This window comes from Cyrtonyx montezumae, unplaced genomic scaffold (assembly GCF_038088225.1).
Source record: "Cyrtonyx montezumae isolate F1298 unplaced genomic scaffold, pur_monq_1.0 scaffold_0, whole genome shotgun sequence".
Classification (NCBI taxonomy): Eukaryota; Metazoa; Chordata; class Aves; order Galliformes; family Odontophoridae; genus Cyrtonyx; species Cyrtonyx montezumae.
Window position 1 is genome coordinate 21724160 of NW_027071824.1, and position 21462 is coordinate 21745621.

The window sequence follows — 21462 nt, forward strand, 5'->3', positions numbered from 1 at the left end:
TTTACAGGGCACAGTTTCATGGGAAATCCACTTGAGTTCTGAGTGACAGCACTGTTTTTTTCTAAGCTCTCATCTTGCAGTTTAACGTTTAGTGAACCAAAATTGTTGGATTTATTTTCTAAGAGTCTGGTATCTATAGTAGCAATCAAACCTACAAATTGTGCCTTCTGGTTGAACTCAGTAGACCCAGCTTCGTGTAATTGAGGCTGCGGTATGATAAAGAGTTCTGTTATGGCTTCACGTATTGATCAGTCCAATTAATTTCCTCGTGGGACCTGGGCTGGGATGATGGATCGTGTTGAGGGTCCAATAAGCCTATTTTAACAAAGCATCTCAAGGGCTTCTAGAACAGAGGCAATTATCAATACTAATGCATGTTTCCTTTCATCAAAAGTTAAAGGCTCATGAATAGGTGGTACAGAAGCTGCTGCTGTGGCACGTGACTTTTTTTTGAATTAACTTAGAGATACTGTTTCCCCAGCCTTGTAAGATGGCTGTTTCCTGAAGGAAAATAAATTGTGTTCCAGGTTCTGTTTTTATTTGTACGTGTGCAGCAGTTATCGCCTGTGCTGCTATACTCACTATTTTGGTAATTGCAGCCTGGTTTGTATTTTAGAGTGCTGGTCTTGTCCCAGTGATCACACCAATACATAAACTGCCCTTAGGTCTTGTAGCCAGAACTGGGTTGCTGACAACGGCTTCTGCTTTCAGTGTTCATCTTGTTGGTAGAATAGTTTACTGCAGTGACTTTGGCAATCAGCATTTTTGTTCAGTGTTGAATATTTCAAGAGGATTTTTATTTTAGGCTCTCAGTTATGAAAAGGAAGATTGTAACAGCGTTACTTTTCCTATGTAAAAATGCTAACACTTAATTTATAATTGATTTGCCGGAGGTGGGCAACGGGTGCAGGTTAAAATTGAGAATCAAATATTTCTTAGAAGGTCAGAAATAAGAGGTTAAATAAAAACAAATATATTTTTTCCCGACATATTCTGGAGTCCTTTTAAAGTTGTAATTTATTTCTCAGCATTATAAAAATGCATGGTACTGATGAGCACATGGATGCTCTCTGGGAGGTGGCTGCTGCTCTTCCCGCCTTCCAGCAGTTACTGTGACAGCTGAAATGAGACTGGGTCACTGTAGATTACATTTGGCAGTAATTAATTCAGATTGATCACCTAATCTTACTAACAGAGATTGCTGGAAAAAAAAAAATCTCATTGAATAAAACGTGATGCTAACAATCCCTCAAACTTACCTAAGATTAAATACATTTTGGTTTTATTGCTGCAAACAGACCAACAGGGCTGATCAGACATATCCACTCGCGATGGAGCCAGCGTGCTTTTACCTCCTCACATGGAGATTCCTTGATTGCAGTGGCCCAGGACCCTATGAAAACCGTGCAGTTCAGTCTGGCAGGCTCAGTGTCACAGACAAGCAGCATTAAGAACAGTTTCAGTACTTCAGGCCTCTGTTTCCTTCCTCACCCCCTCACACTGCCTGTGCCTGTGCCACGCAGCAGCCACTGCAGGCCGCGTGCTCAAAGCACTGCACAGAGCAACGGAGCCGGGTTTGCTTTTCAGGAAGGGATTTTTGATTCCAGAGGTCATTACGGTACATAGCAAGTTTGAGCAACAGAACAGATCTTCAAAACTAAACTGGTTTTGGGAACGAACAGGAAAAAACAACACCAGTTTCGTGATTTTAAGTGGGAGATAAATAAACAAAGAGGATGTTCCCTTTGCCTTCTTTAAAACTATGTATTAATTAAATATATATTAGCCAAGTCTGAAGTTGTGGGACAATAGCACTTTACCACTGATTTTTAACCTCAATGATATGTTTAACTATGTCCCTCAGTAGTTTTGATAGCTGAGACTGTGGAAAGTAAAGTTTCTTCATTTCAGTGCTTGCAAATCCTGTACTTTTAAACAATGTTATTTATTGTTGTGTCCCTCAATTTCTAGGTGCTGAAGTGCTGTATATGAACATGTCAGCATATAATGAAGGCCGCCTTCAGTCATCTTTCTGGATTGTTGATAAACAGCATGTGTACATTGGAAGTGCAAGCCTGGACTGGAGGTCACTGGGACAGGTAATTGAACTGAAAAAGTAACCCTACAGCCTTTGAGCTTATAATACTGCTTTGAGGCCAACAAGTGGAGATGCATAGCTTGCTTTTTCTGACTTGCTGGCAAAGGGGCTGCCCGTTTTGAGACTCTTCTGCACTGACAAAAGACTATAGACAGTAATTCTTTGAATCAAATCATCCATCCTCAACAGTTATGCTTTGGGATTGGTTGTTGTTGGGCTTGTTTTGTTTTAAATTATTGCCTTTTGCTGATTTCTGTGATGATTTTGTTGTTTGAAGGTTGTAATTTGTGGTTTACCAATTGAAAATACAGAGTAAGTTGCATCAACCACCAGGTCTGAGATACTGCAGTCTGCTGCTGTGAAGAAGTCATTAATCAGTAATGTCATTTATTTGTCTTTGTGTAGGTTTCTGTAGCTTTTTCTTCCCCTCAGATGTCTCAGGAATGTTACTGACTGTAACGATCAGTTACAGTCAGTTAAGGAGCATAAATGACCGTGTGAGATTGCAATTGATTATATTTAGGGAGTGGACCTTTACTTCTGTATTGCACAACAGAGAGAAAAGGAAGCATTCTAGGTTGGTAGTTAATTTCTATTCAAAAAGTATTTTCTAAACATGAGCAGAACATAAACTCATACATAATTTTGAACGCTGTAATGATTTTGTAAAGGAAGGAGTTGGGTTCCCTGTGAAGATCTTAAGATTTCCTTACAGGATTGGTCTCCTCACAGTGAAGTACATCTAAGAAAACCTCCGCTTATGTGGCATGCCTACCTTTAAGTGGATGCTATTTTAGTATTTTGAAATTTTATCATCTTTATTGCATACATTTGGAAATCCTGTTGCTCTTACCGCCATACACCAGTATATTTTTATATGTGGTGATAAGGTGAAGCTCAGAGGAATGTTTGCAGAGAGAAAAAACAAATATTTTTCACAAGTTGCAGTGAAAGAGAATATGCTTTCAGTTAACTGAGAAATGTGTGCTGGGGTTTCAGAACAGCCTGAGGACATGAGATGCTCAGTTTCTGTTGGCATCAGGTATGAATATCCAATTTCCTTACCCCCGAGTTATGGGTTAATAAATCAGACTCGCTGACAAAAAGATCTGATACGCAGTCCTAAAATAATAATCTGTCTTGAGCTTTCCACTTAAGAGGCAAAACACGTGCAGAGTTCTCCCATTTTCTTTTGAGTGCTTTCCTCAAGGAGAATGTTTTGGCATGTGCATAGGGCCCCATGAGGTAATGAGCAATCACTGCAGAAACTCTGCTCCTGCTGGGTTTTGTTACCAGGGTCTCCATGTAGCTATGTCTGAGGGATCAGGCCCCACTTTCCTTCTCTCAAAGAGTACACACCAAGTGTATCTGGGAAATAGGGGCTCAGGGAGTATTGTGTCTATCTGGAGCCATGCTCTGATGCTGTTGGCAGCATATTTACTGCTCCTACTCAGCCTCTGATACATTCAGGCCAGTGCACAACACTACTTGTATAGGAGCACCTGCTCCACCAGTGCAGCAGTAGTGCTAAATATGCTCACTTTTAATGTTGTACCAAATACAAATAGGTGGCTGTTAGCTTTGCTTGCCTGACCTGTGCACACACACATCCTATTCTACTAGGCATGAGGCTGGAGCAATGCTCTGCAGCCAAGAGCAGTTTCTGAGTTCCTCTTGCTGTAATTAAACATAAAGATGCAAGCCTCAGCAACTGGTTTGGAGTTTAGATGATGTTACTGGTAATTGGTTAGAGGCTATGTGCTGATAAATGAATATCAGCAGAATATAATTTTCTTTACTAACTGAGTCTGAATTGGTGACAGGCTTCTAAGGGAAGGCCTTTGTGGAAAAAGTAACAGGAGCACAGTGCAAGTATAAAATGGTGAGCTAGGCTGCTCACTGAGTTTATTAAAACCACGCATTCAGATTTTTCTTCCAGCTGTACAAATCAAGTTCAACTACAAGTACAAAGCAAGAGAATAAAAGCACAGATTTCCATGTTTTCTTACATACTTTACGCAAAGGAGCATATTCCCAGAATGGCATGGAGCACTAACAAGATGAAATGTATCGAGCTAGCCCTTTTAGCATGACATGATCTGCATATGACATTCTTCTTTCTCCAAGTAAAAGTCACTCTTGAAAAATGAAACCTTTTCCAATTATTTGTGTCTTTAGCTGTGTCTTTAGCTTCACAGATTTTCTCATTGCTGTATCCTTCCCAACTCAAGCATCAATAGTTTTGCCTTTAGCATGGAAGGAGGTAGTGTTTAATGTAGAATTGCATACATTGAACTGTAGCAAATGAACTGTTCTAGATTGATTTTTTTTATAGCCATAGAGGAGTGTAACTATTTGAAGACCTGAACATCTCAAACAGGAGCTGTGCATTAACATTTTTGTGCCATCAGAAATGAAATGTACTGCACAAGATCTCCACCATCTCCTTCCTCTGGCAAATCTGCTTTTCCCTGGGAGGCACCGTGTGCTCAGGCAGCATGTGTGACTGCATCTGTATTCAGAGCAAGTTTACAAGCCAGGGGTTGCGCAGGTAATCTGCAGCAGAGCTGGGAATGGAGCCTGACTCCACTCTGATTTTAAAACCTCAGTTCAAAGAAACACACTGAAACGACAGCTCCACAGCTGTCCAGGCATGAGCAAGTTTTGTACGCTGGCAAATAGTCACGCTGGGCTATAATCCCACAGCCTTTACCCTTTTTCTTCTTGCTAGAATGTAGCAACACTTGTTAAATACTCTGTTCTGTAATGTCACACATCTCAGCACAACAGAATATTTAAGCAAGGTTACTGGAGTAGATATAACTTGATCACATTGTTGTTCTCCCCCCATCTGTTACAGCATTATTCTTTTCTTGTGAATCTGAATCTAAAGCTGAAATAATTATTTAACTTCCATCAGCTCCTCTGAATCCAGCATCAGGATTGACATGTACAAAGGTGACAGATTCCTTTCACAACAGTTGCGGAGAATTCTTCTCAGCATTTATAAGCTGGACACTAGAAATGGATGTCACGTGAAGCTGGCTACGTTTTGCTGCCATTTTCCTGACTTTCCATCACTGACAAGCAGCAGTGATAGTGTTTCCTTTAGAAGCAGTTTTTCTACTTCTGGGAGAGATTTTCATGTGTTGTGTATATATTACCTATAGCATATAACGTATCTGTAGTTGCGCATATCCTTGTGCTTCTGTCATTTCAGTTTTAATACTTGCCTGAATCTGAGCTTTGTCATTACAGACAGAACTGATAGCACAGGCCAGTACTGAGTTTGCTCAGCATTTTCCATATAAAATTGTGTTCTGAGTGAGCTGCAAGTTTTCCAAAACTGTGATCATATTGGCTGAAATGATCTGTGCCAGCAATCTGCTTTTGCCTGAAATCAAACCCCGCAGGCAAGAGAAAAACAGTTTTTAGCCGTTCTGAAAAAAGGAATTTATGAAAATGAATGTCATCTTATTTGAAATGGAATGGTCTTTTCATTGGACAGGTCTGGGTTTTGTCAGGGATGTATCTACTACTGCTGTTGGCAATGTGTGCCAAGTGCTCCTCAATCACATCATCTGTTCAGAGTTTGCCATTTGTTGATGTGCTAACAGTAATTCTTCAGGAAGTCCTTTCCTGTCTGTCACACTTCATTCCCTGAACTTTTGTGTGGTTATGTTTTGTGTGCTCGGGGACACTGCTAGACCCAGACAGTTCTGGAGTATCACTGAACTGCAGAGGTTTAATGGGAATAGATTGCACCAGAAAGGAGAAGGTAAGTGGTTGGCTGGATTGGTCTGGACCTGATGGATGTGGGTTTGGACTGGATGCTCAGAAGAGAGCAGCAGCAAGACAGAAAGCCAGCTGGGGGGATGAGGAACCTGCAGGAGGCTGTCACTGCAAGGGAATGAGAGTGGGGAGGTGCAGGAAGGAAGGAAGGAAGATGCTGAATAACAATGATCCCAGGGAAATCTGAAGAAAGAAATTGTATGATGGTGTGCTAGGAAAATACAAGTGAGGTTATTGAGCACAGCTGGAACAAGAGGCTGGGGGCTGAGCCTGAGAAATGAGTTTCTGCCAAGAGACAAATTCTGGGGGTGCGGTGTGGAGGTTGCAATGGGAGCTGGTGGGTGAGGACTGGGAGCCAAGGGCTAAGGAAGTCCCTTCCTCTTCCTGCTCAGACTCTGCTTTGTACCATCATTTATGTGCTTAACTAAAGCACTAAAAGCTCTGCAAAGTTTGTGTCGTCAGTAAGCTCCTGTTGTTGTTTTTCTTTATTGCAGTACAAGAATTCTTAATTGCAGTATTCTGTCTGACTGGAAAGTATACCTTCTACAGCCCTTGGAGCTGTTGAAAATGCATTTCAAACACTGAGCATGTCATTCTGTCTTGTTGCTTTTTCTGCATTTTGTTTTTTGTAGTTGAGTGTTCTTGTAAATGTTGCTCCACTGAACCATTCTTTCTTGAGCAGGAATATAAACCATTACGCTGCTGCTGATGGTTCCTTTGAAAGTTTTCTGCTCTCCTTTTAGAACTGTAGCAGTAAAATAGTCTTTTCACTCATCTAGATTCTTGTAAATTTTTTAAACTGATAAAATGGTGCAAGAGCTATAAACGAGTCTTACATCAGGCTGGCAAACCTGGGAGAACTGTATAAAGGCACTCACTCCTTCCTTGTGGTGCCATCTGCCCTTTGCAGTGTGATTTAGGAGGGACACCAGGAGAGGTAAATTCTAAAGAAAAAAATTTAAATCCCATTTGGAACTTGATATCTGATATGAGAAATCTCTGTGGCCATCTGTACACCTGCCATCTTGTGCTTCACTGACACGTCTGTTAATTGCTGCAGCTGGTGAAGCATCTCCCCAGTGTTCCCAGGCTCTCACCTAAGAAGTTAAGTCTTGCAACCTTCGAACAAGCTGAGCAACATCTTTGGGCCACGGCTGCAGCCCACATAACGATGTGTTTAGGGCAATGACAAACAGAAGTCTATTGTTAGTCAGCTAAATATGGTTAAGGGCTTAAAATAGCATAGATTTACTCCATCAGTTGCTGCCCATGATTTGCACTAGTAACAATAAAAGGGGTGATGGTGCCATATTCTACTTCATGGTTACTGGGCCAGGTACCTTATTCATGTACCTAAATACATTGTCATCCATAACAGCAATGCAGAGCAAGAGCTAACAGAAAACATTTCATTTGTTCCGTGCTTTCCTCAAATAAACCCAGCAAAACCTGAAAATGCTTTTTGCTCCTTAATTCTCTAAAGGAGCATGTTTGTAATACAAACAGAAGTGTTGATCAGCTCAAAATACACTTCTGAAGCTCTTCACGCTAACAGCGTTTTTGGAAAAGTTTTATTATTCACACATGAATAACTGAACCCAGTGGGCAAACTGTAATGGGTTAGCTGTACCATTTCAGAACAACGTATTTACGTGTGATAATCAGCTCTTGGAAAATCTATTATGGAAAATTATTGAAACAAGTAAAAATTAATTCTGTTGTCTCTCTGGAAGTGGAATCAGGCTAATATTAACTACTCATTCTATAGACCAACAGCAGCTCAAATTGCAGCTTCTAACAGGTGGTGGGTAAGCCAAGTCATGTGTGCAGTTATGTCCACATGTGAGCTTCTGAGCTCTCAAGAAGCCTGCTGCTTGTTCCTTCCCTGTACTGGTAGACTGGTTGTGAGCACCTGCACTAAACGTGCAGCCAGAGTGCTCCAGAGTCTGAGCAGACTGAGGACAGGACCATCAGCTGGGAGGCTGCTCCTGTGTTGTACTTCAGCACACAAACTGCATAGACTGAGGCAAGAAGTGAGTCTTTGTGTGCCAGAAAATGTAGGGGTGTTGGGAAGAAACAGTCTTGGGGAGAAAAAATAAGTGGGCCTGAAAATAAGGTTAAGTTCTTGGCTGGATAAAGGATTCTAGAAGTGGGAGAAGATCCTGGAGATCAGGGATCTGTGAGGAGATGGAGGCTGGTGATGAACCATGGAATTTGGATGGTAACAATGGGGAGGCGTGACTGGGAGCAGCCACAAAGCAGGGATGGCCCCAACTTTCTGTTCCAGCATCCCAGGCCAGCAGCCACCTCCAGGAGGGGATGGAAGGCAGCACAAGGTGGTCAAGCAAGGCAGTGTGCCCACAAAACAGTCAGCAAAGCTGACTTCTGTATCGGTTCTTAGACAAACCCCAGTATTTTGTCGGTGGTCATTTGCTCTCTCTCTCAATGCTCTTCTTCTCCTTTGGGGTTCTAAGTTAGAAACTGATGATTATATCTGCGTAATCGAAGCTGATCAGAAAATAAGATGAACTGTCCCAGCACTATTCAGACACAAACAGTGACCTATTCTCTCTGTGGAGCTGGGTCTTTATTCAGTGCCTTTGAGATATTAAATTGCACAAGAGGGCCAAAATATTTTCTAAAGTACAAAAGAGTTGTAGCGATTATGAATTATCAGTTACATTTAAATAATTACAAATAAGTCCCTTAATTCATTGATTCTGTTAATAATTCATTCAAATCAACAGTCAAGTTACCTGTGTGAAATGACAGAGAGCTGACTTAATTATTCTGAAAAGGTTTATTAAGCATCTGTAGCTAGAGTAGATAAAGTTACGCTTTTTATGGAAAACGTGAATAATTTAGTGCATACTTACAGTGAAAGTATACTGGAATCTGATTTTTTCTGAAATTAAGAACCCTACATTTTTCCTGTGTAAATTTTAAGCAAAAATTGCAAGCCCGTATTCTGTCTTAATGTGAAGCAGGCTTTGGACTCAGCTGTACGAAGGCTTGAGCAGGACAAGTTCAGGAGCACTTATTTTTGAGGTCTTCTCCTCTGTAGCATGGAAAAAAGGAGGCACAAGCAGTAAGTACAGTACTTCTCTACCACCTTCTCCTCCTCTTGTCGTCTGTGACAAATGGACTCTGATAAAGCCTAGCCTCTTTTTCTTCTCATCTCTTTGCGATGACAAAAATTGGAAGACCATGGTGACTCATGTATCAAGAACTGCATCTAATGGCAGTTTGGGGCAATCTGGGCTTGTGGGAATATTGGTGGAGCAGTACTCTGATTGCTCAAGGAGTAAAATGAATGAGATGCAATCCATCCAGTCCTTTATTCAAAAGTCTCATCCCAATTAGATGTGAAGGACTATTTCTGTCACAGCTTGGTCTTGCTGAACTTCAGCCCATCAGTCCAACTTGTTCTGATCCCTCTGTAAGGTCCTCTTCCTCCGGGCAGATCTTGGTGTCATCTGCAAATTTAATGAGTGCACTCAATGCCTTCATCTAAATCACCAAGAAAGATAATAAACGGGACAGACCCCAACACCAACCCCTGGGGAACACCACTCGTGACCGGTCGCCAGCTGGATGTAGCTCCATCTGCCCCCGCTCCCTGGGCCCAGCCCTCCAGCCCCTTCCTTACCCAGCAAAGACTGTACCTGTTCAACCCCTGGCTGCCAGCTTCTCTGGGACAGTACTGTGGGAGACAGCACCAAAGGTTTGCTAAAGTCTAGACACACTATGTCAACAGAGATGAGGTCGGTCGGGGTGGACCAGTGTTTCATGAACCCATGCTGGCTGGGCCTGATCCTTTATACAGATCTTAACCAAGATTCTCTAAAAATCAGGATGCTCCTTAATGCTCCTGGGAGCAAATACAGCCTATAGGGCCTTTAATTTTTCCTCTCAGGTAAGAGGAATAATTATTCCCTCAAACTGCATCCTTAGAAACTGTAGTTTCTATTTATTTGTGTCATCCCATAACAACAGTGTAAGTATTGAACTTCTCTACGCTTCAAAGTACATCACGATGATCTCATTTGTTACTGCTTTCCAGAAATCTTGCTCTAGCACAGCTCTAGCACAAACTGATCACTGAGGCAGGATCTGCACGTTTGCAATTTCTATTAATGATGGTTGCATCTTATCTTTACAGAACTGCACAGAGCAGGAAGCATGCAGTCATCGGTCAGTGGTATTTTTTTTAACTTTTATCTGAATTAGCCTCTGAAAGTTACGTAACAGTGCATCTGGGCCTTTTGAGATAAGATACTGTGTCTGACATTTAATGGAATTGCATCTTTTCACTCAAGCAAATGTTACATTGTGTTTCCTCTGACAGAGCACTGTTCTTGTATGAACTACAGTTACATCCATCATGTGCGTTTTAGACCATTGCCAATCCCGACTGTCGTCTTCTAATAATTTGCTTCATTTTCTTACTGTCCCATAGTGCTATTAGTACACTGAGCACAGTCTCAAGTGTTGAACAACTTAGAACAGCTTCTGCAACTTCATTATCCAGCAAAGTTCGAGCAAGCTCCGACAGGTAAATGTTATGCTGAAAGTAGATGCAGCAGACTACCCGTAAGCTCCATCTAAATTCACATTTCATATTACCCCTCACATTTGGCAGAGAATATCTGCTTCTGCAAAGTTTGTGTTATTCACTCTGTGATCCAATCCTGGAAATACCCCTGCTGCTACTCTGATCCGCTTTGGTAGCATTATTTCCAAAAGTAGCCCATATTAAAGATAGAAATGTAACCTAGATCTTGAAGCGTACGTGGATGAGTCAAGATATGAAGCAAACATATGTGAGTAGATGTTACACAGCTGCACTGACAATGAAATACCTTTTTTGCGCTTTTAGTTCACACAGTATATAAAGCAAACTGGATTATCTTAACTGTGCTGCACTGTTATTACAGCTTCTCTGTCAGAAGATGCCTGAAAGTTTTATGTACTATTTTAGCTCAGAGCTTCTGGCCAAGGTCCTTCTCTTTAACCAAATCTGTTTGATGAGTACTGTTTCTCCAAAATATCAACTCTTCTTTTTTCCTTTCTTCCTTTATTTTACTTTGGAGAGTGTGTGGCAGGAGATCTGCTGCTCCTGGTAACACACAGAACACAGCATGCCTTTGTCACAGTGCAGAGTTTGTATTTTTGGAAGTCTGGCATTTTATTTTGTTCTTTAACTGACACTGACCTCTTTTTTCTGTCACATTCGGTAGATGAGGAAAGTCAACGTTTCCCCATCACGCTTACTCAGCTTGGAATTTCTTATCTGACCATTCAGTATTTACAAACAAATCTCAGTGAAGCAAATGGGCTGTTCTGTCTCTCCCTTGCACTGCAGCATGCTGTAAGCAGACAGGAGACTCATTAAAGCTGGATAGGAATATGGATATTGTGACTGCTATATTTGTGCACTGTGCTTTCTGTTGCTGCCTGGCAGTGCTTTTGGTTCCTCCTTGTTGCTGTGATTTCTGTTTTTGTGATCAAGTGAATGAAAACAGCCTAAGGCTGTGTATTCTCCTTGTGCTTAAAGCCAAGAAGCCTTCCCATGACATACCAGCTTTGCTGGTTTCTTAAGATGCAGAGCTGATCCCCATCTGCAGCGTGTTAGGAAGGTGCTCCCTGTCAGCACAGTTCTCTTAATGCCGTGCTCCATTCTCACAGGTACCATCTGCACCATGCACTGAGTGTAAGACAGGGCAAACTCCACCTTGCTGCACAGTTTGATTTGATTTCTGTTGACTCAAAGAATGTGCTCATCATTCTCTCAGACCTTTGAAATCAGTTATCTATTTTTTATCATCATTTTTTTTTCATTTGTTGGGAAAGTTCTATAGAAGAGGTTCACCTACCACTGGAGTAATCAATAATAAATTGGTTAAATTGATAAATAATAAGTCCACAGAACAAAATGATGGAACATCCCATTTGAACAGCCATTTCTTTCCAAGGCAGCACAGGATATTCATTAAGAGCATCAGCAGAGTCCAAAGAAAAATCAAAAGAAAATTAGAATGATTGTTTCTCATAATTGTTTGCTTGCTTTTTAATACTTGCCATGTAATCTCTACATTTTAAAATAACAGAATTATAAAAAGTAAAAGTCAGTGGTGAGGGTGCTGTCCAAGCAAGCCTGTTCAGAGCTGCATGCAGTAAACAGCAGAAGATAGTGTCCAAAACTGAGCTTGCCTCCAGTTTTTTGATCCTCCAACCAAATACATTTACAGAAGTGAATCCTCTGGTTTCATTTGTCCTGTGCTAATTAAGAAACCCTGAAATAGTAAGACGTGCTGAGATGGTGATGTGCATTACTGCAGGTACCGTGCTAGGAGGCTGTGGGATTTCTGCACTGGAATGGTGGTGGAGTCTTCAATAGGTAAACTGAGATGGGTGGAAGAAAGGGCTGTAAATGCTGCATCATTTATGTTGAGCCGAAAGAGAACTTGATCATTAAAACCCAACTGAGTCTCCATGGAGGAGGTAATGCACCACAGCCTGTTCTGTCATCTCCCACAAGAACGTGCTGACAACTAATCTTGGTCAGTAATGTGAATGAATGGAGGCAGATTCCTCTCAGAGGAATTCAGCTATTAGCATAACCCATCAGATCACTCTTGTTCAACTAAACAATTAAAATAACAGCATTAAAATAATCATGACAGCATATTCCCAATATGTCAGTGGTTCCATCCACGCATACGTACTTTGATACTGCACAGACAGTTCCCTTCTAGATAAATATCTTCATTCAGAATTGCCTCAGCTCCTAAAAGTTCCCTGGTGCAGCAGCCCAGTCATCTCCCTCTTCAGCAATGGAGCCCTTTCAAGGAAAACGATTCAATATTGTTCTGTGAAAAAGATGCACAGTAAATCAGGCTGAAAGACAAGGCTATAAATCTCCATGAGTATGGCAAGGAAGGACAATCATTTCAGTCATTCTCTGAGAGGAATGAGTGTGCAGTTCAGTATAAAAACTCATCCTTCTATAGACACAAGCCATCGAGCAGAACCAAACAGATTCTGACAAAGCATTCCTTCCATATGAACGTGCAGCATTAACAGCACCTCTAAACCACTTCAGATTTTGACACTGTCTTCATATGCATTTTAATGCATGTGAAGACAATGCTTTAGCCTGGTTTGAAAGTCATCTCATATTCACCTTTATTAACCTTGCCAAGTAAACAGAAGTCTCCAAAGCAGTGAAATCATCGACATTTGTATGGAAGTGCTCAGTGGCAAACTTATTCACTGTTTGATGAAGACGTATGTGGAGGCAGCACACACCAACAGAAATGTGAGATGTATCCTGAGAAAATTTCAGGTGGAGGATTCCTTTGTTAGGCGATCAAAGATCTGCCATCGATGCAATGACTAGTAGGCATTTCCCTTGAAGTTAATACATGGTAGATTTCTATGACTGGGGAGATCATTTTGTACGTAGCTCTGCCACGTGGGTATAGAAAATATACACCATGTATATATGCACCATGACATACCTGACAGTTTCCTGATGTACATTAAGCTTATTAACACAGCGTACTGAAAATATCTTTCATCATCTTTGTGGCTGATACTTTTCTATGTGCCTTAACAAAGAACTCAGTTTAAGCAGAAATCATAAGAGAAAAATATTATTTTCCTTTTTTCAGATTGAAAGAGAGTGTTAACGCTCCATTTGAATAACATATTTCCTAGTATGTTTTCAGATGTTTCTTTCCTTTTCCTATAAAGTTAGTGATCACTACTCAATACTGCAGATAGAAATGGCACCAATTCTTAAGTTCTCAGAGGAATATAATATACTAGTTTAACGCCAAGTTTTCTTCATTGGAGAATACAGCAGGACCACATCTTGACAGAAGTGATTGCTTCCATGTTGAAGAAGCCAGAAACCTACTACTCAAAAGAAGAGGAACAGAGAGTAAGCATGGGTTTCTGAAACACATTTTCGTATAGGCTATCCGTTATCCTGGGGCTGCCTAAGTAATATTTTACTAAATCACTTTACCTATCTAAGTTGGTTGGATTTCTAGCTTACCTTAAGTCCCTAGGCACTTCATTTAATCAAGATTCAAAAACTAATTAGAGCCTTTGGCCCTCACTACCTGCAATGAGGCAGTCTGGCGAGGCTGAAGAGTTAAAGCAGTAATTCATATGCAGTGGCACTGTCCCGGTTTCCGTCCACAGCATGCCCGCCACCAACCCATGTTCAGTTTATAAAATGAAAACCCACTGTGTGTGTCGGTAGCATTATAAATAATGCACCCAATTAGTCAGCTATGCGCTGCTGCGTTTCCCCAGAGCTCATGAATCTGGAAACCCCTCAGAAACTGTACTTGGATAGAAGAGGTTTACGCACAAATAGCGCCTTTATTCTGAGGTCAGTCCTTTGTGCTCTCCTGTGTGCTGTACAGTAGATGATGTGGGGAGGCTGCCCCTTGCAGCATTACTGAGGGTGAGAACAAATGCTCAGAGCTCACACTGTGGTTTCCAGCTGCGTGAGGAGGATGCAAGATAAGGGCTGACATGGGGGTGATGCAGGCTGTGATGCATCGGAAAGAGGCATCGGCATGTATGCGCATGTGTGTGGTAAGGGAGATTCCAGGGCCTTCCAGAAGCTAGCAGGGTCCTTCAGATCGCCCTTTAATTTTGCTACGGTTCCAGTAAGGTAGTGAGCTGCTTGATTCTGTATGAGTGACACACGTACTGAAATGTGATGCATCTTGTCAGCAGTGAAATGATGGCCAGCACGATGTGCTCCTTTCCTTCCTCACCTTCACTTTTCTTTAATATAATGAACAAAAACTGCATTTGAAAAGATAAATGGAACCAAGTTAGAATTCACATTAATTAGATTTCCTACAGTAAAGAAATAAATCAAATGTGATTCCGGAGAAATGGTTTCTTGCCATTTCTAGTTTGCTTTTCCCCTGAAGAGACACTTGTGCTCGCTTTGAGGGGGTAATGAAACTGTAAACTGAAAAGTCATTTGAAAATGATAAATTAGGCTGTGATTATGCCAAGTGATATTAATTATGCTGATAGAGATTATAGCAGGAAATTTTTAACTGATTCACTTCTGCCTTCTGGCTTGCCCTGACAGGCAGTGATGTGTTACTGTGCTCAGTCTGTTAGTGAAAAGCAGCAGTGGAGGTAATAAATCCCAAACTTCCTCTCTCGGTGCTGTGTTGGGTTCCATGGGAACATCACCGCAGCCTGTGGTTTAAACAAACTGTATTCGTATTGTTTGAAAAAATGCATTTATTTTTGAATAAATTATTTTTTCCATACCATCGAGCAGACAGCTGAAACACAAGGATTGTGATGGTGCTGTTCCCTAAAGTGCCAAGGACACAGGGGATTTCTTGTTTTCTATTTTGAAGGTACGTGGCTACCTCTTCCCCACAACGCTCTTTTCTCACACCGTGCCATGAGATGTAAGTCCCTTCATTGGCATTTCTAGCTTTCTCTGCAGCAATATCTTTCTGCAGAAATGAGATGCTGAACCAAATTATCAGCTCTGGAATTATCTGCCCTATTGTGGCAGCCTTTTACCATTAGGAAATAGAAGTAAAAATAACAGATGAAGTTGTAGCTTCCCTGGCACTTCTAATCTGTGAGAACCACAGACTGAAATCTGTCAAATGTACTTTCTAGAGGTGAGAATTAAAGACCAGCAAACTGATAGAGGCTGCCAATTCAGCTATACTCTAGCAGAGTACAGTTGGTCCACTTGTATATCCCTTCCTGTTGTTCAGTGAGAGCGTGGCTCGGCTTTGTACCGACGTTCAATGCAAACACAGTGTGCCCTGTGCATCATCTGTGTGATCTCTCCTCGGTCACGTGTTCAGGCTTATTTTCAGCACGGTGGCTTGAATGACAGTTTTCCATTTTCAGTGATGGTATCTAGTTCCCAGCTTAGGTTGAGATTGTACTTTGATGTCAAATTGAAGGGACTTTTTTCTAGGTCAGTAGAAATTTTGCCTGCCAATTATTTCTGAATTGCTTCAAACCAAGATGACTGACCTTTAACGTTGGATGATAACAGTGTTTACAGAGGGTTGAAAGCAGTGAAAAGAAACAACCGAGGTAACTTAACAATTTGAAGAGCTGAGTACCATATATAAAACCATGAAAGAAGTGCTGGCTGAGCCAGAGGGCCCAGTGCTTGTCACTGAAGTGAGCAACCAGGGAGGAGAAAATGCTGGGACTGACTAGGAGCAAAAACATGGAGCTGGGATGAGCTATTGGTAGGTGCATGTATGAAATCCTACAAACATAGAAAGCTAATTCTGTAAGAAAAAAAATAAAGATTTACTTATGTAGAATTCTTCTAATACAGTGTCAGTACGTTAAACTAAACAATGTTGTCAAGGTGCAGAAACACTAGAAAAGATGCCTCTGTAATGTTACCCTACTTTGTGCATAGGTACTGCAATCATGCTTACTGGCACGACATTTGGTTTTTCCCAACATCTGTAGTTCTTCCAGCTGTGCAGTGGTTTCTCCATAGCAAATCAACAGCTATTCAGCATTTTGCTTTTTGTCTTCAGTTGAGTGCTACTGAAACTTTCTACAGAAAGGTAGGTGGTTTAATGTCTTTAGGGCCCTATACTGTCCTCAGCTATCTCAGTAGAATTTTCTTCTGTATTGTAACAGTCTCTGAAAAACCATGAGCCTGGGAGGAAAGACTCTTCACATGCAAAGATTTTAAACATTCCCTTGTCAGTGCCACAGTGATAGAGGTCAGCCCCGGTTTGCTCCTCTAGTAAGAGTACTAAAATTGAACAAATTCTCTATTACCCAGGTTTTAGGAGTTGAGCTATATTTCTTTGAATAAACCCTTGACTTTTATGTCTTACATGATTTTCTTATTGTTCATCAATTATTTTTAAGGTAAATATGTATCCTGCAGAAACTCGAACATCCTGTTCACAGTACTAATTAAATACCATACTTGTGCTCAAATCCTATAGGAGCCTGGGACTCTGTGACTCAGTGTCTTAACTTGTGTAGGTCTGTAAAAGCGTTAACCCTTCCAACGTTATTGTTGTTTTACGTAGTATATTTTGTTAAAGAAACCACCTAGGAAAAATGAGTCCCAGAGGGCAAGGTGCTACAACTGAGAACTCCTCTATCAGCTACACGGTGGTGGGATGTAGGCCAGGCACCAGGGGAGCCTACGAGCAAGTCTTGCAAGGTGATAAACTCTCAACCATTCTCCAGGGTAGTTCTATACATTTCTGAATACCATCATTCAGTAAAACTGCCCACAGAACACAGAAGCAATAAGTTCATTGTAATGGTTAATCACAGCACGTAATGCTTGAATTCCTAACCAATCATCATGTTGTCAAAGTAACAGAGAATTCAGCTAAGAAAGTTTATTTTGCCTGCAACAGTTTTTATTGTCCAAAGCACTTAGTCAGATGGCTTATCTGACACACAGTTTGACTCGCTTCCTGAGAATGAAGTGTTTCTGTATTATTTGAATTAATCTTTTCCATTTAGTATTTCCCAACAGTACTGCAGGTTCTCATGGAAGGGAAAAGTGGAACTCGGAGCAGAAGCAGGGCTGTGCTGGATTTAGATTTCACTGAATTTTATCTCATATTTCAAACACAGCAGAACTGTGAAGCCTTTAAGAGCCAAGCATGGAGGGAGTATTTTGGCTCTGGATGCACTGGGGTAGGCTGCAGCTTCCAGTGAAGTGTTAGCTGAGGTTTGTGCTTTGCTATTTTGGTGAGCTCTAATGCTCGCATTTGTTTTGCGAGACAAGCGAGGAAACGCTGCAGCTCTTCAGAGTCCGGTTGCGCTTTGGTTGTGCATCAAAGTGACAGCCACCTGAGCAGGGTCTCTTACACCTAATGAATTTGTGATGAGCACTACTCCTGTAATCCCGCTACAGCCAAGCCTGCTACAACAGCCCTGTCAAACACCACGATACCAAGGAACACTTCTCCCTTTCTCAATCTCCCCTCTCCCTCCCCTGGGGATGGCTGTCCCGCACTAGGGCTGCAGGGCACCCAGCGCACGTTCTTCCTGTCCCTCTTGGCGAGGCTGCTGAGGTGCAGAACAGCAGTACAAAAGCAGCTGTAGGGTGATGCTGTGTGTGACTGGAGAGATTTACTGAGTGCTGACTGCTGCCAGATGAAAACAGGAGGGAGATGGGAGGGGGGTCAGATGAGGCTGACAACCGAGTGACAAGGAACCCTGTGTCTGGACTGCAGGCTGACCAAGTGTCTATAGCACACGTTGTGAGAAGATTGTGAATTTACCACTGAAAATATTTATGGCCTGTTCTGTGGTGGTAATTAATGCACTGTCTGTTATTTTTCTTTAGAAGCTACTCAAAAAACTTAGGACCTTTCAAACCCCAGTAACTGATAGATCACACTTGTTACTCCATTACCCTGGTGTCGTCATTCTGGTTTTGCTAGTCATACATTTGGAAATTGCTCATTAAAACCTCCCACAGGCTTGAAAGGATAATGAAATACATTTTCAAACATCGACAGAGGGCAGACAGGAGGCAAACACATGCAGCCCTATGCGTAATGGTCTACTGAGTAAATTTAGGGTCCAACAACAGACTCCCTGTAGTCATTCCAATGTTTCCCTAGCACAGGCAATGGATGGTGCCTGCAGGCTGCGTGAGCTTCCAGGCAAATGGCAGCTAGCGCCTCAGGAGAGCTGCGCAGCATTCCCAGGGTCGGGTGATCAGCGTCCAGAGTGAGCACTCATTAAACTTGTTTTTATTTTTTAAGAAATTAAAAAGGAATTTTCTAAAGCCTCCTGCTACACTTGCACAGGTCTGATACTACAAGCTGTGAACCAGATTGTGCCGTTCTTATGTAGGTCAGATAGTACCTTTCCTACACAGGGGGTTCATTTCCTAGAGTGTATCGCAAGATAAATATAGAACACGCTGTCTGGTCTGTGCACTGTGGCTGAGGAGACAATGTGCACCCTAACCCCATCATCCAAGTGTTTCTAAAAAACCTTACTAACACTATTTCTCAGTTTATGGAACTTAGGTGTTACAGATCCACAACCATTTTGTTTTAGATTACTTCTTGTTTCCTCATTTTGTATGTGACACCTACAAATGTGCAGGAGCAAGGAATGAGCAAAGATTTCTGTTAGTAGATTGGACTGTGAGCAAGATTTCACTAAGTTATTCTTCTTCTTGTCATAAAAATCAGGTTTTTTAATTAGGCCATTTTCTATTACTTTTTGCAGCTTAATTGTCCTCTACAGTTAGACCATTATCATACAGGGCACTGTCATTTTTCTTTTAATCTTTGTAGCCATTCACTTCATGGCAAGAAAGGCAAATGTTGATTTGGTAGTCTTTAGTAGTTGCTCTTTGCATATGGAAATGGTGTAAGAGAGAACAAGGAAAGCCTGCTCCTGAGTTTTTCATTCTCTGAAAAGGGCACTTAGCGTGGCTCTTAAATAAGGAAAGAGAGGACACAAAATTCCCTGTCCCGAGATGCCAAAATATGCTTTGAAAATATCATCTAAAATAGCAAAAGCAACTTTTCTTCTGATTTTCCTATCTCAATATCTCAATTCCATTTGGATGCATTCACATTTGTGACTTTCATTTCAGATTTACCTTCCTTAGACTTGAGATTTTGAATTCTTGAGACCTTCTTCACTTTTTTTTTTTTTTTCACAGATGTTTTCATTACTTGGTCAGCTGCCTTTGGGTGAAGAAATACTTCCCCTTCCATATGAGCTCCAGACCTGGAGGATTTTACCACAGCACATCTTGGATGGTGCTTAGCTGCAGGTTTCAGTCACTGCAAGTCAGGGAGCAAAGCTCAGATTTTGATTCTTTCAACATAAATGCTTTTTCTGCCTCTCCTCTGAGTCTATTGAGGAAAAAGAAAAGTCGGTCTTAAACTGAAGGGAAAATCTTTTCCCTTATCTAGATGACATACAACTTCATACAAAATCTGTCACCAGCGCATCCTTGCAGCCCACTCTCTGAAGTGCCTCCAGGATGATAGGTTTTGTGATTAACTGGGAAAAAAACAGTGTCCCATCACCTCAGTATGGGAGTAAAAATAGGCTCTGTGTGGAAGATGCTTCTGAAGCAGAAGCACAACCTTTTGGTCTCCAAATGTACTTAAGGCTGTTCCACAAGGAAGGAGGGGGCTGAGGTTTCTGTGCATTTTCTTGCTGTTTTCCTTTCAAGGTGACTTGATTGCTTAATGAAAACAGGCAGCTGGGAAAAGAGAGTAACTCCTGTGCCAGAGGAAAAGGAGGAGTCCGATCTGTATCATGTACCAGAGAACCTGGGGGAGAGTTACTGTGACTCCAAAAGAAGGGAAAGCTTTGATCGTTATGTGCCTCCAGAGTAGGCAACTGCACAGTGCAGTGCTGTGGACAGCTGGGTTTGTTACTGCGATGTGAATGCAGCTCCAGGCAAGGAGTGGCTGGGAGTGTGGCCTGCTGCTGGGCATGGTGAGCACTGCGGAACGCATGCAAGGTAGGCCCTAAAAATGGGTGGTACCCACGCTGCTTCCTCATCTCTATATGTAAAGAAGCACAGAGGCAGAGAAGCAATGCTTTAATTTGCAGGCAGGGAGGAGACACGCTTCTCTGAAGAGAGCTGCTCACACAGATGCAAGGCTGGCAGCCTTCAGTATGCTGTTTGGTCACTGTTTTATCCTTGTGCTTAAGAAGGGATAAAGTGGGATAGTAATAGTGGGACTCAAAAGTGAAAGGAAACCTGTAACCACATAATTATGTCAGAATCAACTAACAGCCATGAAAAGCCAATTAAGTCGTATTATGCAGATACATGTAACTGAATATTATTAGTAAGTCCTCTGCGATGACGTGCCTGGCAATTAAGGGAGCAGCATTTGCAGTACTCAGTGAAAACAGAGATAATGTACAGTTAAAAATGTTTGGAGACAAACAGAGCACAGAGGTCGCAGACAGCCTAAAACTGAATACATGAACATCTTCAAAGATAGCGGCACCCAGGGGAGAAAAAAAAACCAAGAGATGTTATTCCAAACAGACTGGCTTGGATGCTGGGCACAGCTTGGAATAATTTGTATTTCTCATCCAAATTAATTTACTGGCTTATGATTAAGAGGCTGCAGTGCAACAAGCAGTCCGTGATTTTCAGCTACCCACAAACTGCTGGTTGTGCAGGTTAATGGAGGGATATCATATTTTTCTCCAAATTAAATGAAAAAAGTTAGTAGTAATATTAAAATTTAGGCAATAGCAATTTTGGATAACATTCCAGCAGCTAAAGCTATTCGGTAAATACTCGGGAATGAGGCTGTTAAGAGTTGTATATTCTTATGTATGTGGCACTTCCAACTCAGGGACTTGAAGACACTGCCAACCATCGCGTTTCTTTTACACTGCCATGTTGGGATTTGCTGTTTTCTCCTCCACCACCAGAAGGGTGCAGAGGTTCACCTCTATTCTTTTCCAGTCCTCTTGCAGAGCACTACTTATCCACAGACAGAACTGTGTAGGAACAATCTCTGAGATAACCGTGTGTGTCTCAG

At 41.6% G+C, this 21462-nt stretch overlaps 1 protein-coding gene across 1 annotated transcript in view; it reads left to right on the top strand.

Moving 5' to 3' along the window:
- PLD5 (phospholipase D family member 5) overlaps nucleotides 1–21462 on the top strand; it is a 151410-nt gene that overhangs the window by 113935 nt on the left and 16013 nt on the right. The window contains exon 5 of the mRNA XM_065729759.1: nucleotides 1972–2099. Within this exon, the coding sequence (XP_065585831.1) occupies nucleotides 1972–2099 (128 nt within the window). The remainder of the gene's footprint in view (nucleotides 1–1971; nucleotides 2100–21462) is intronic.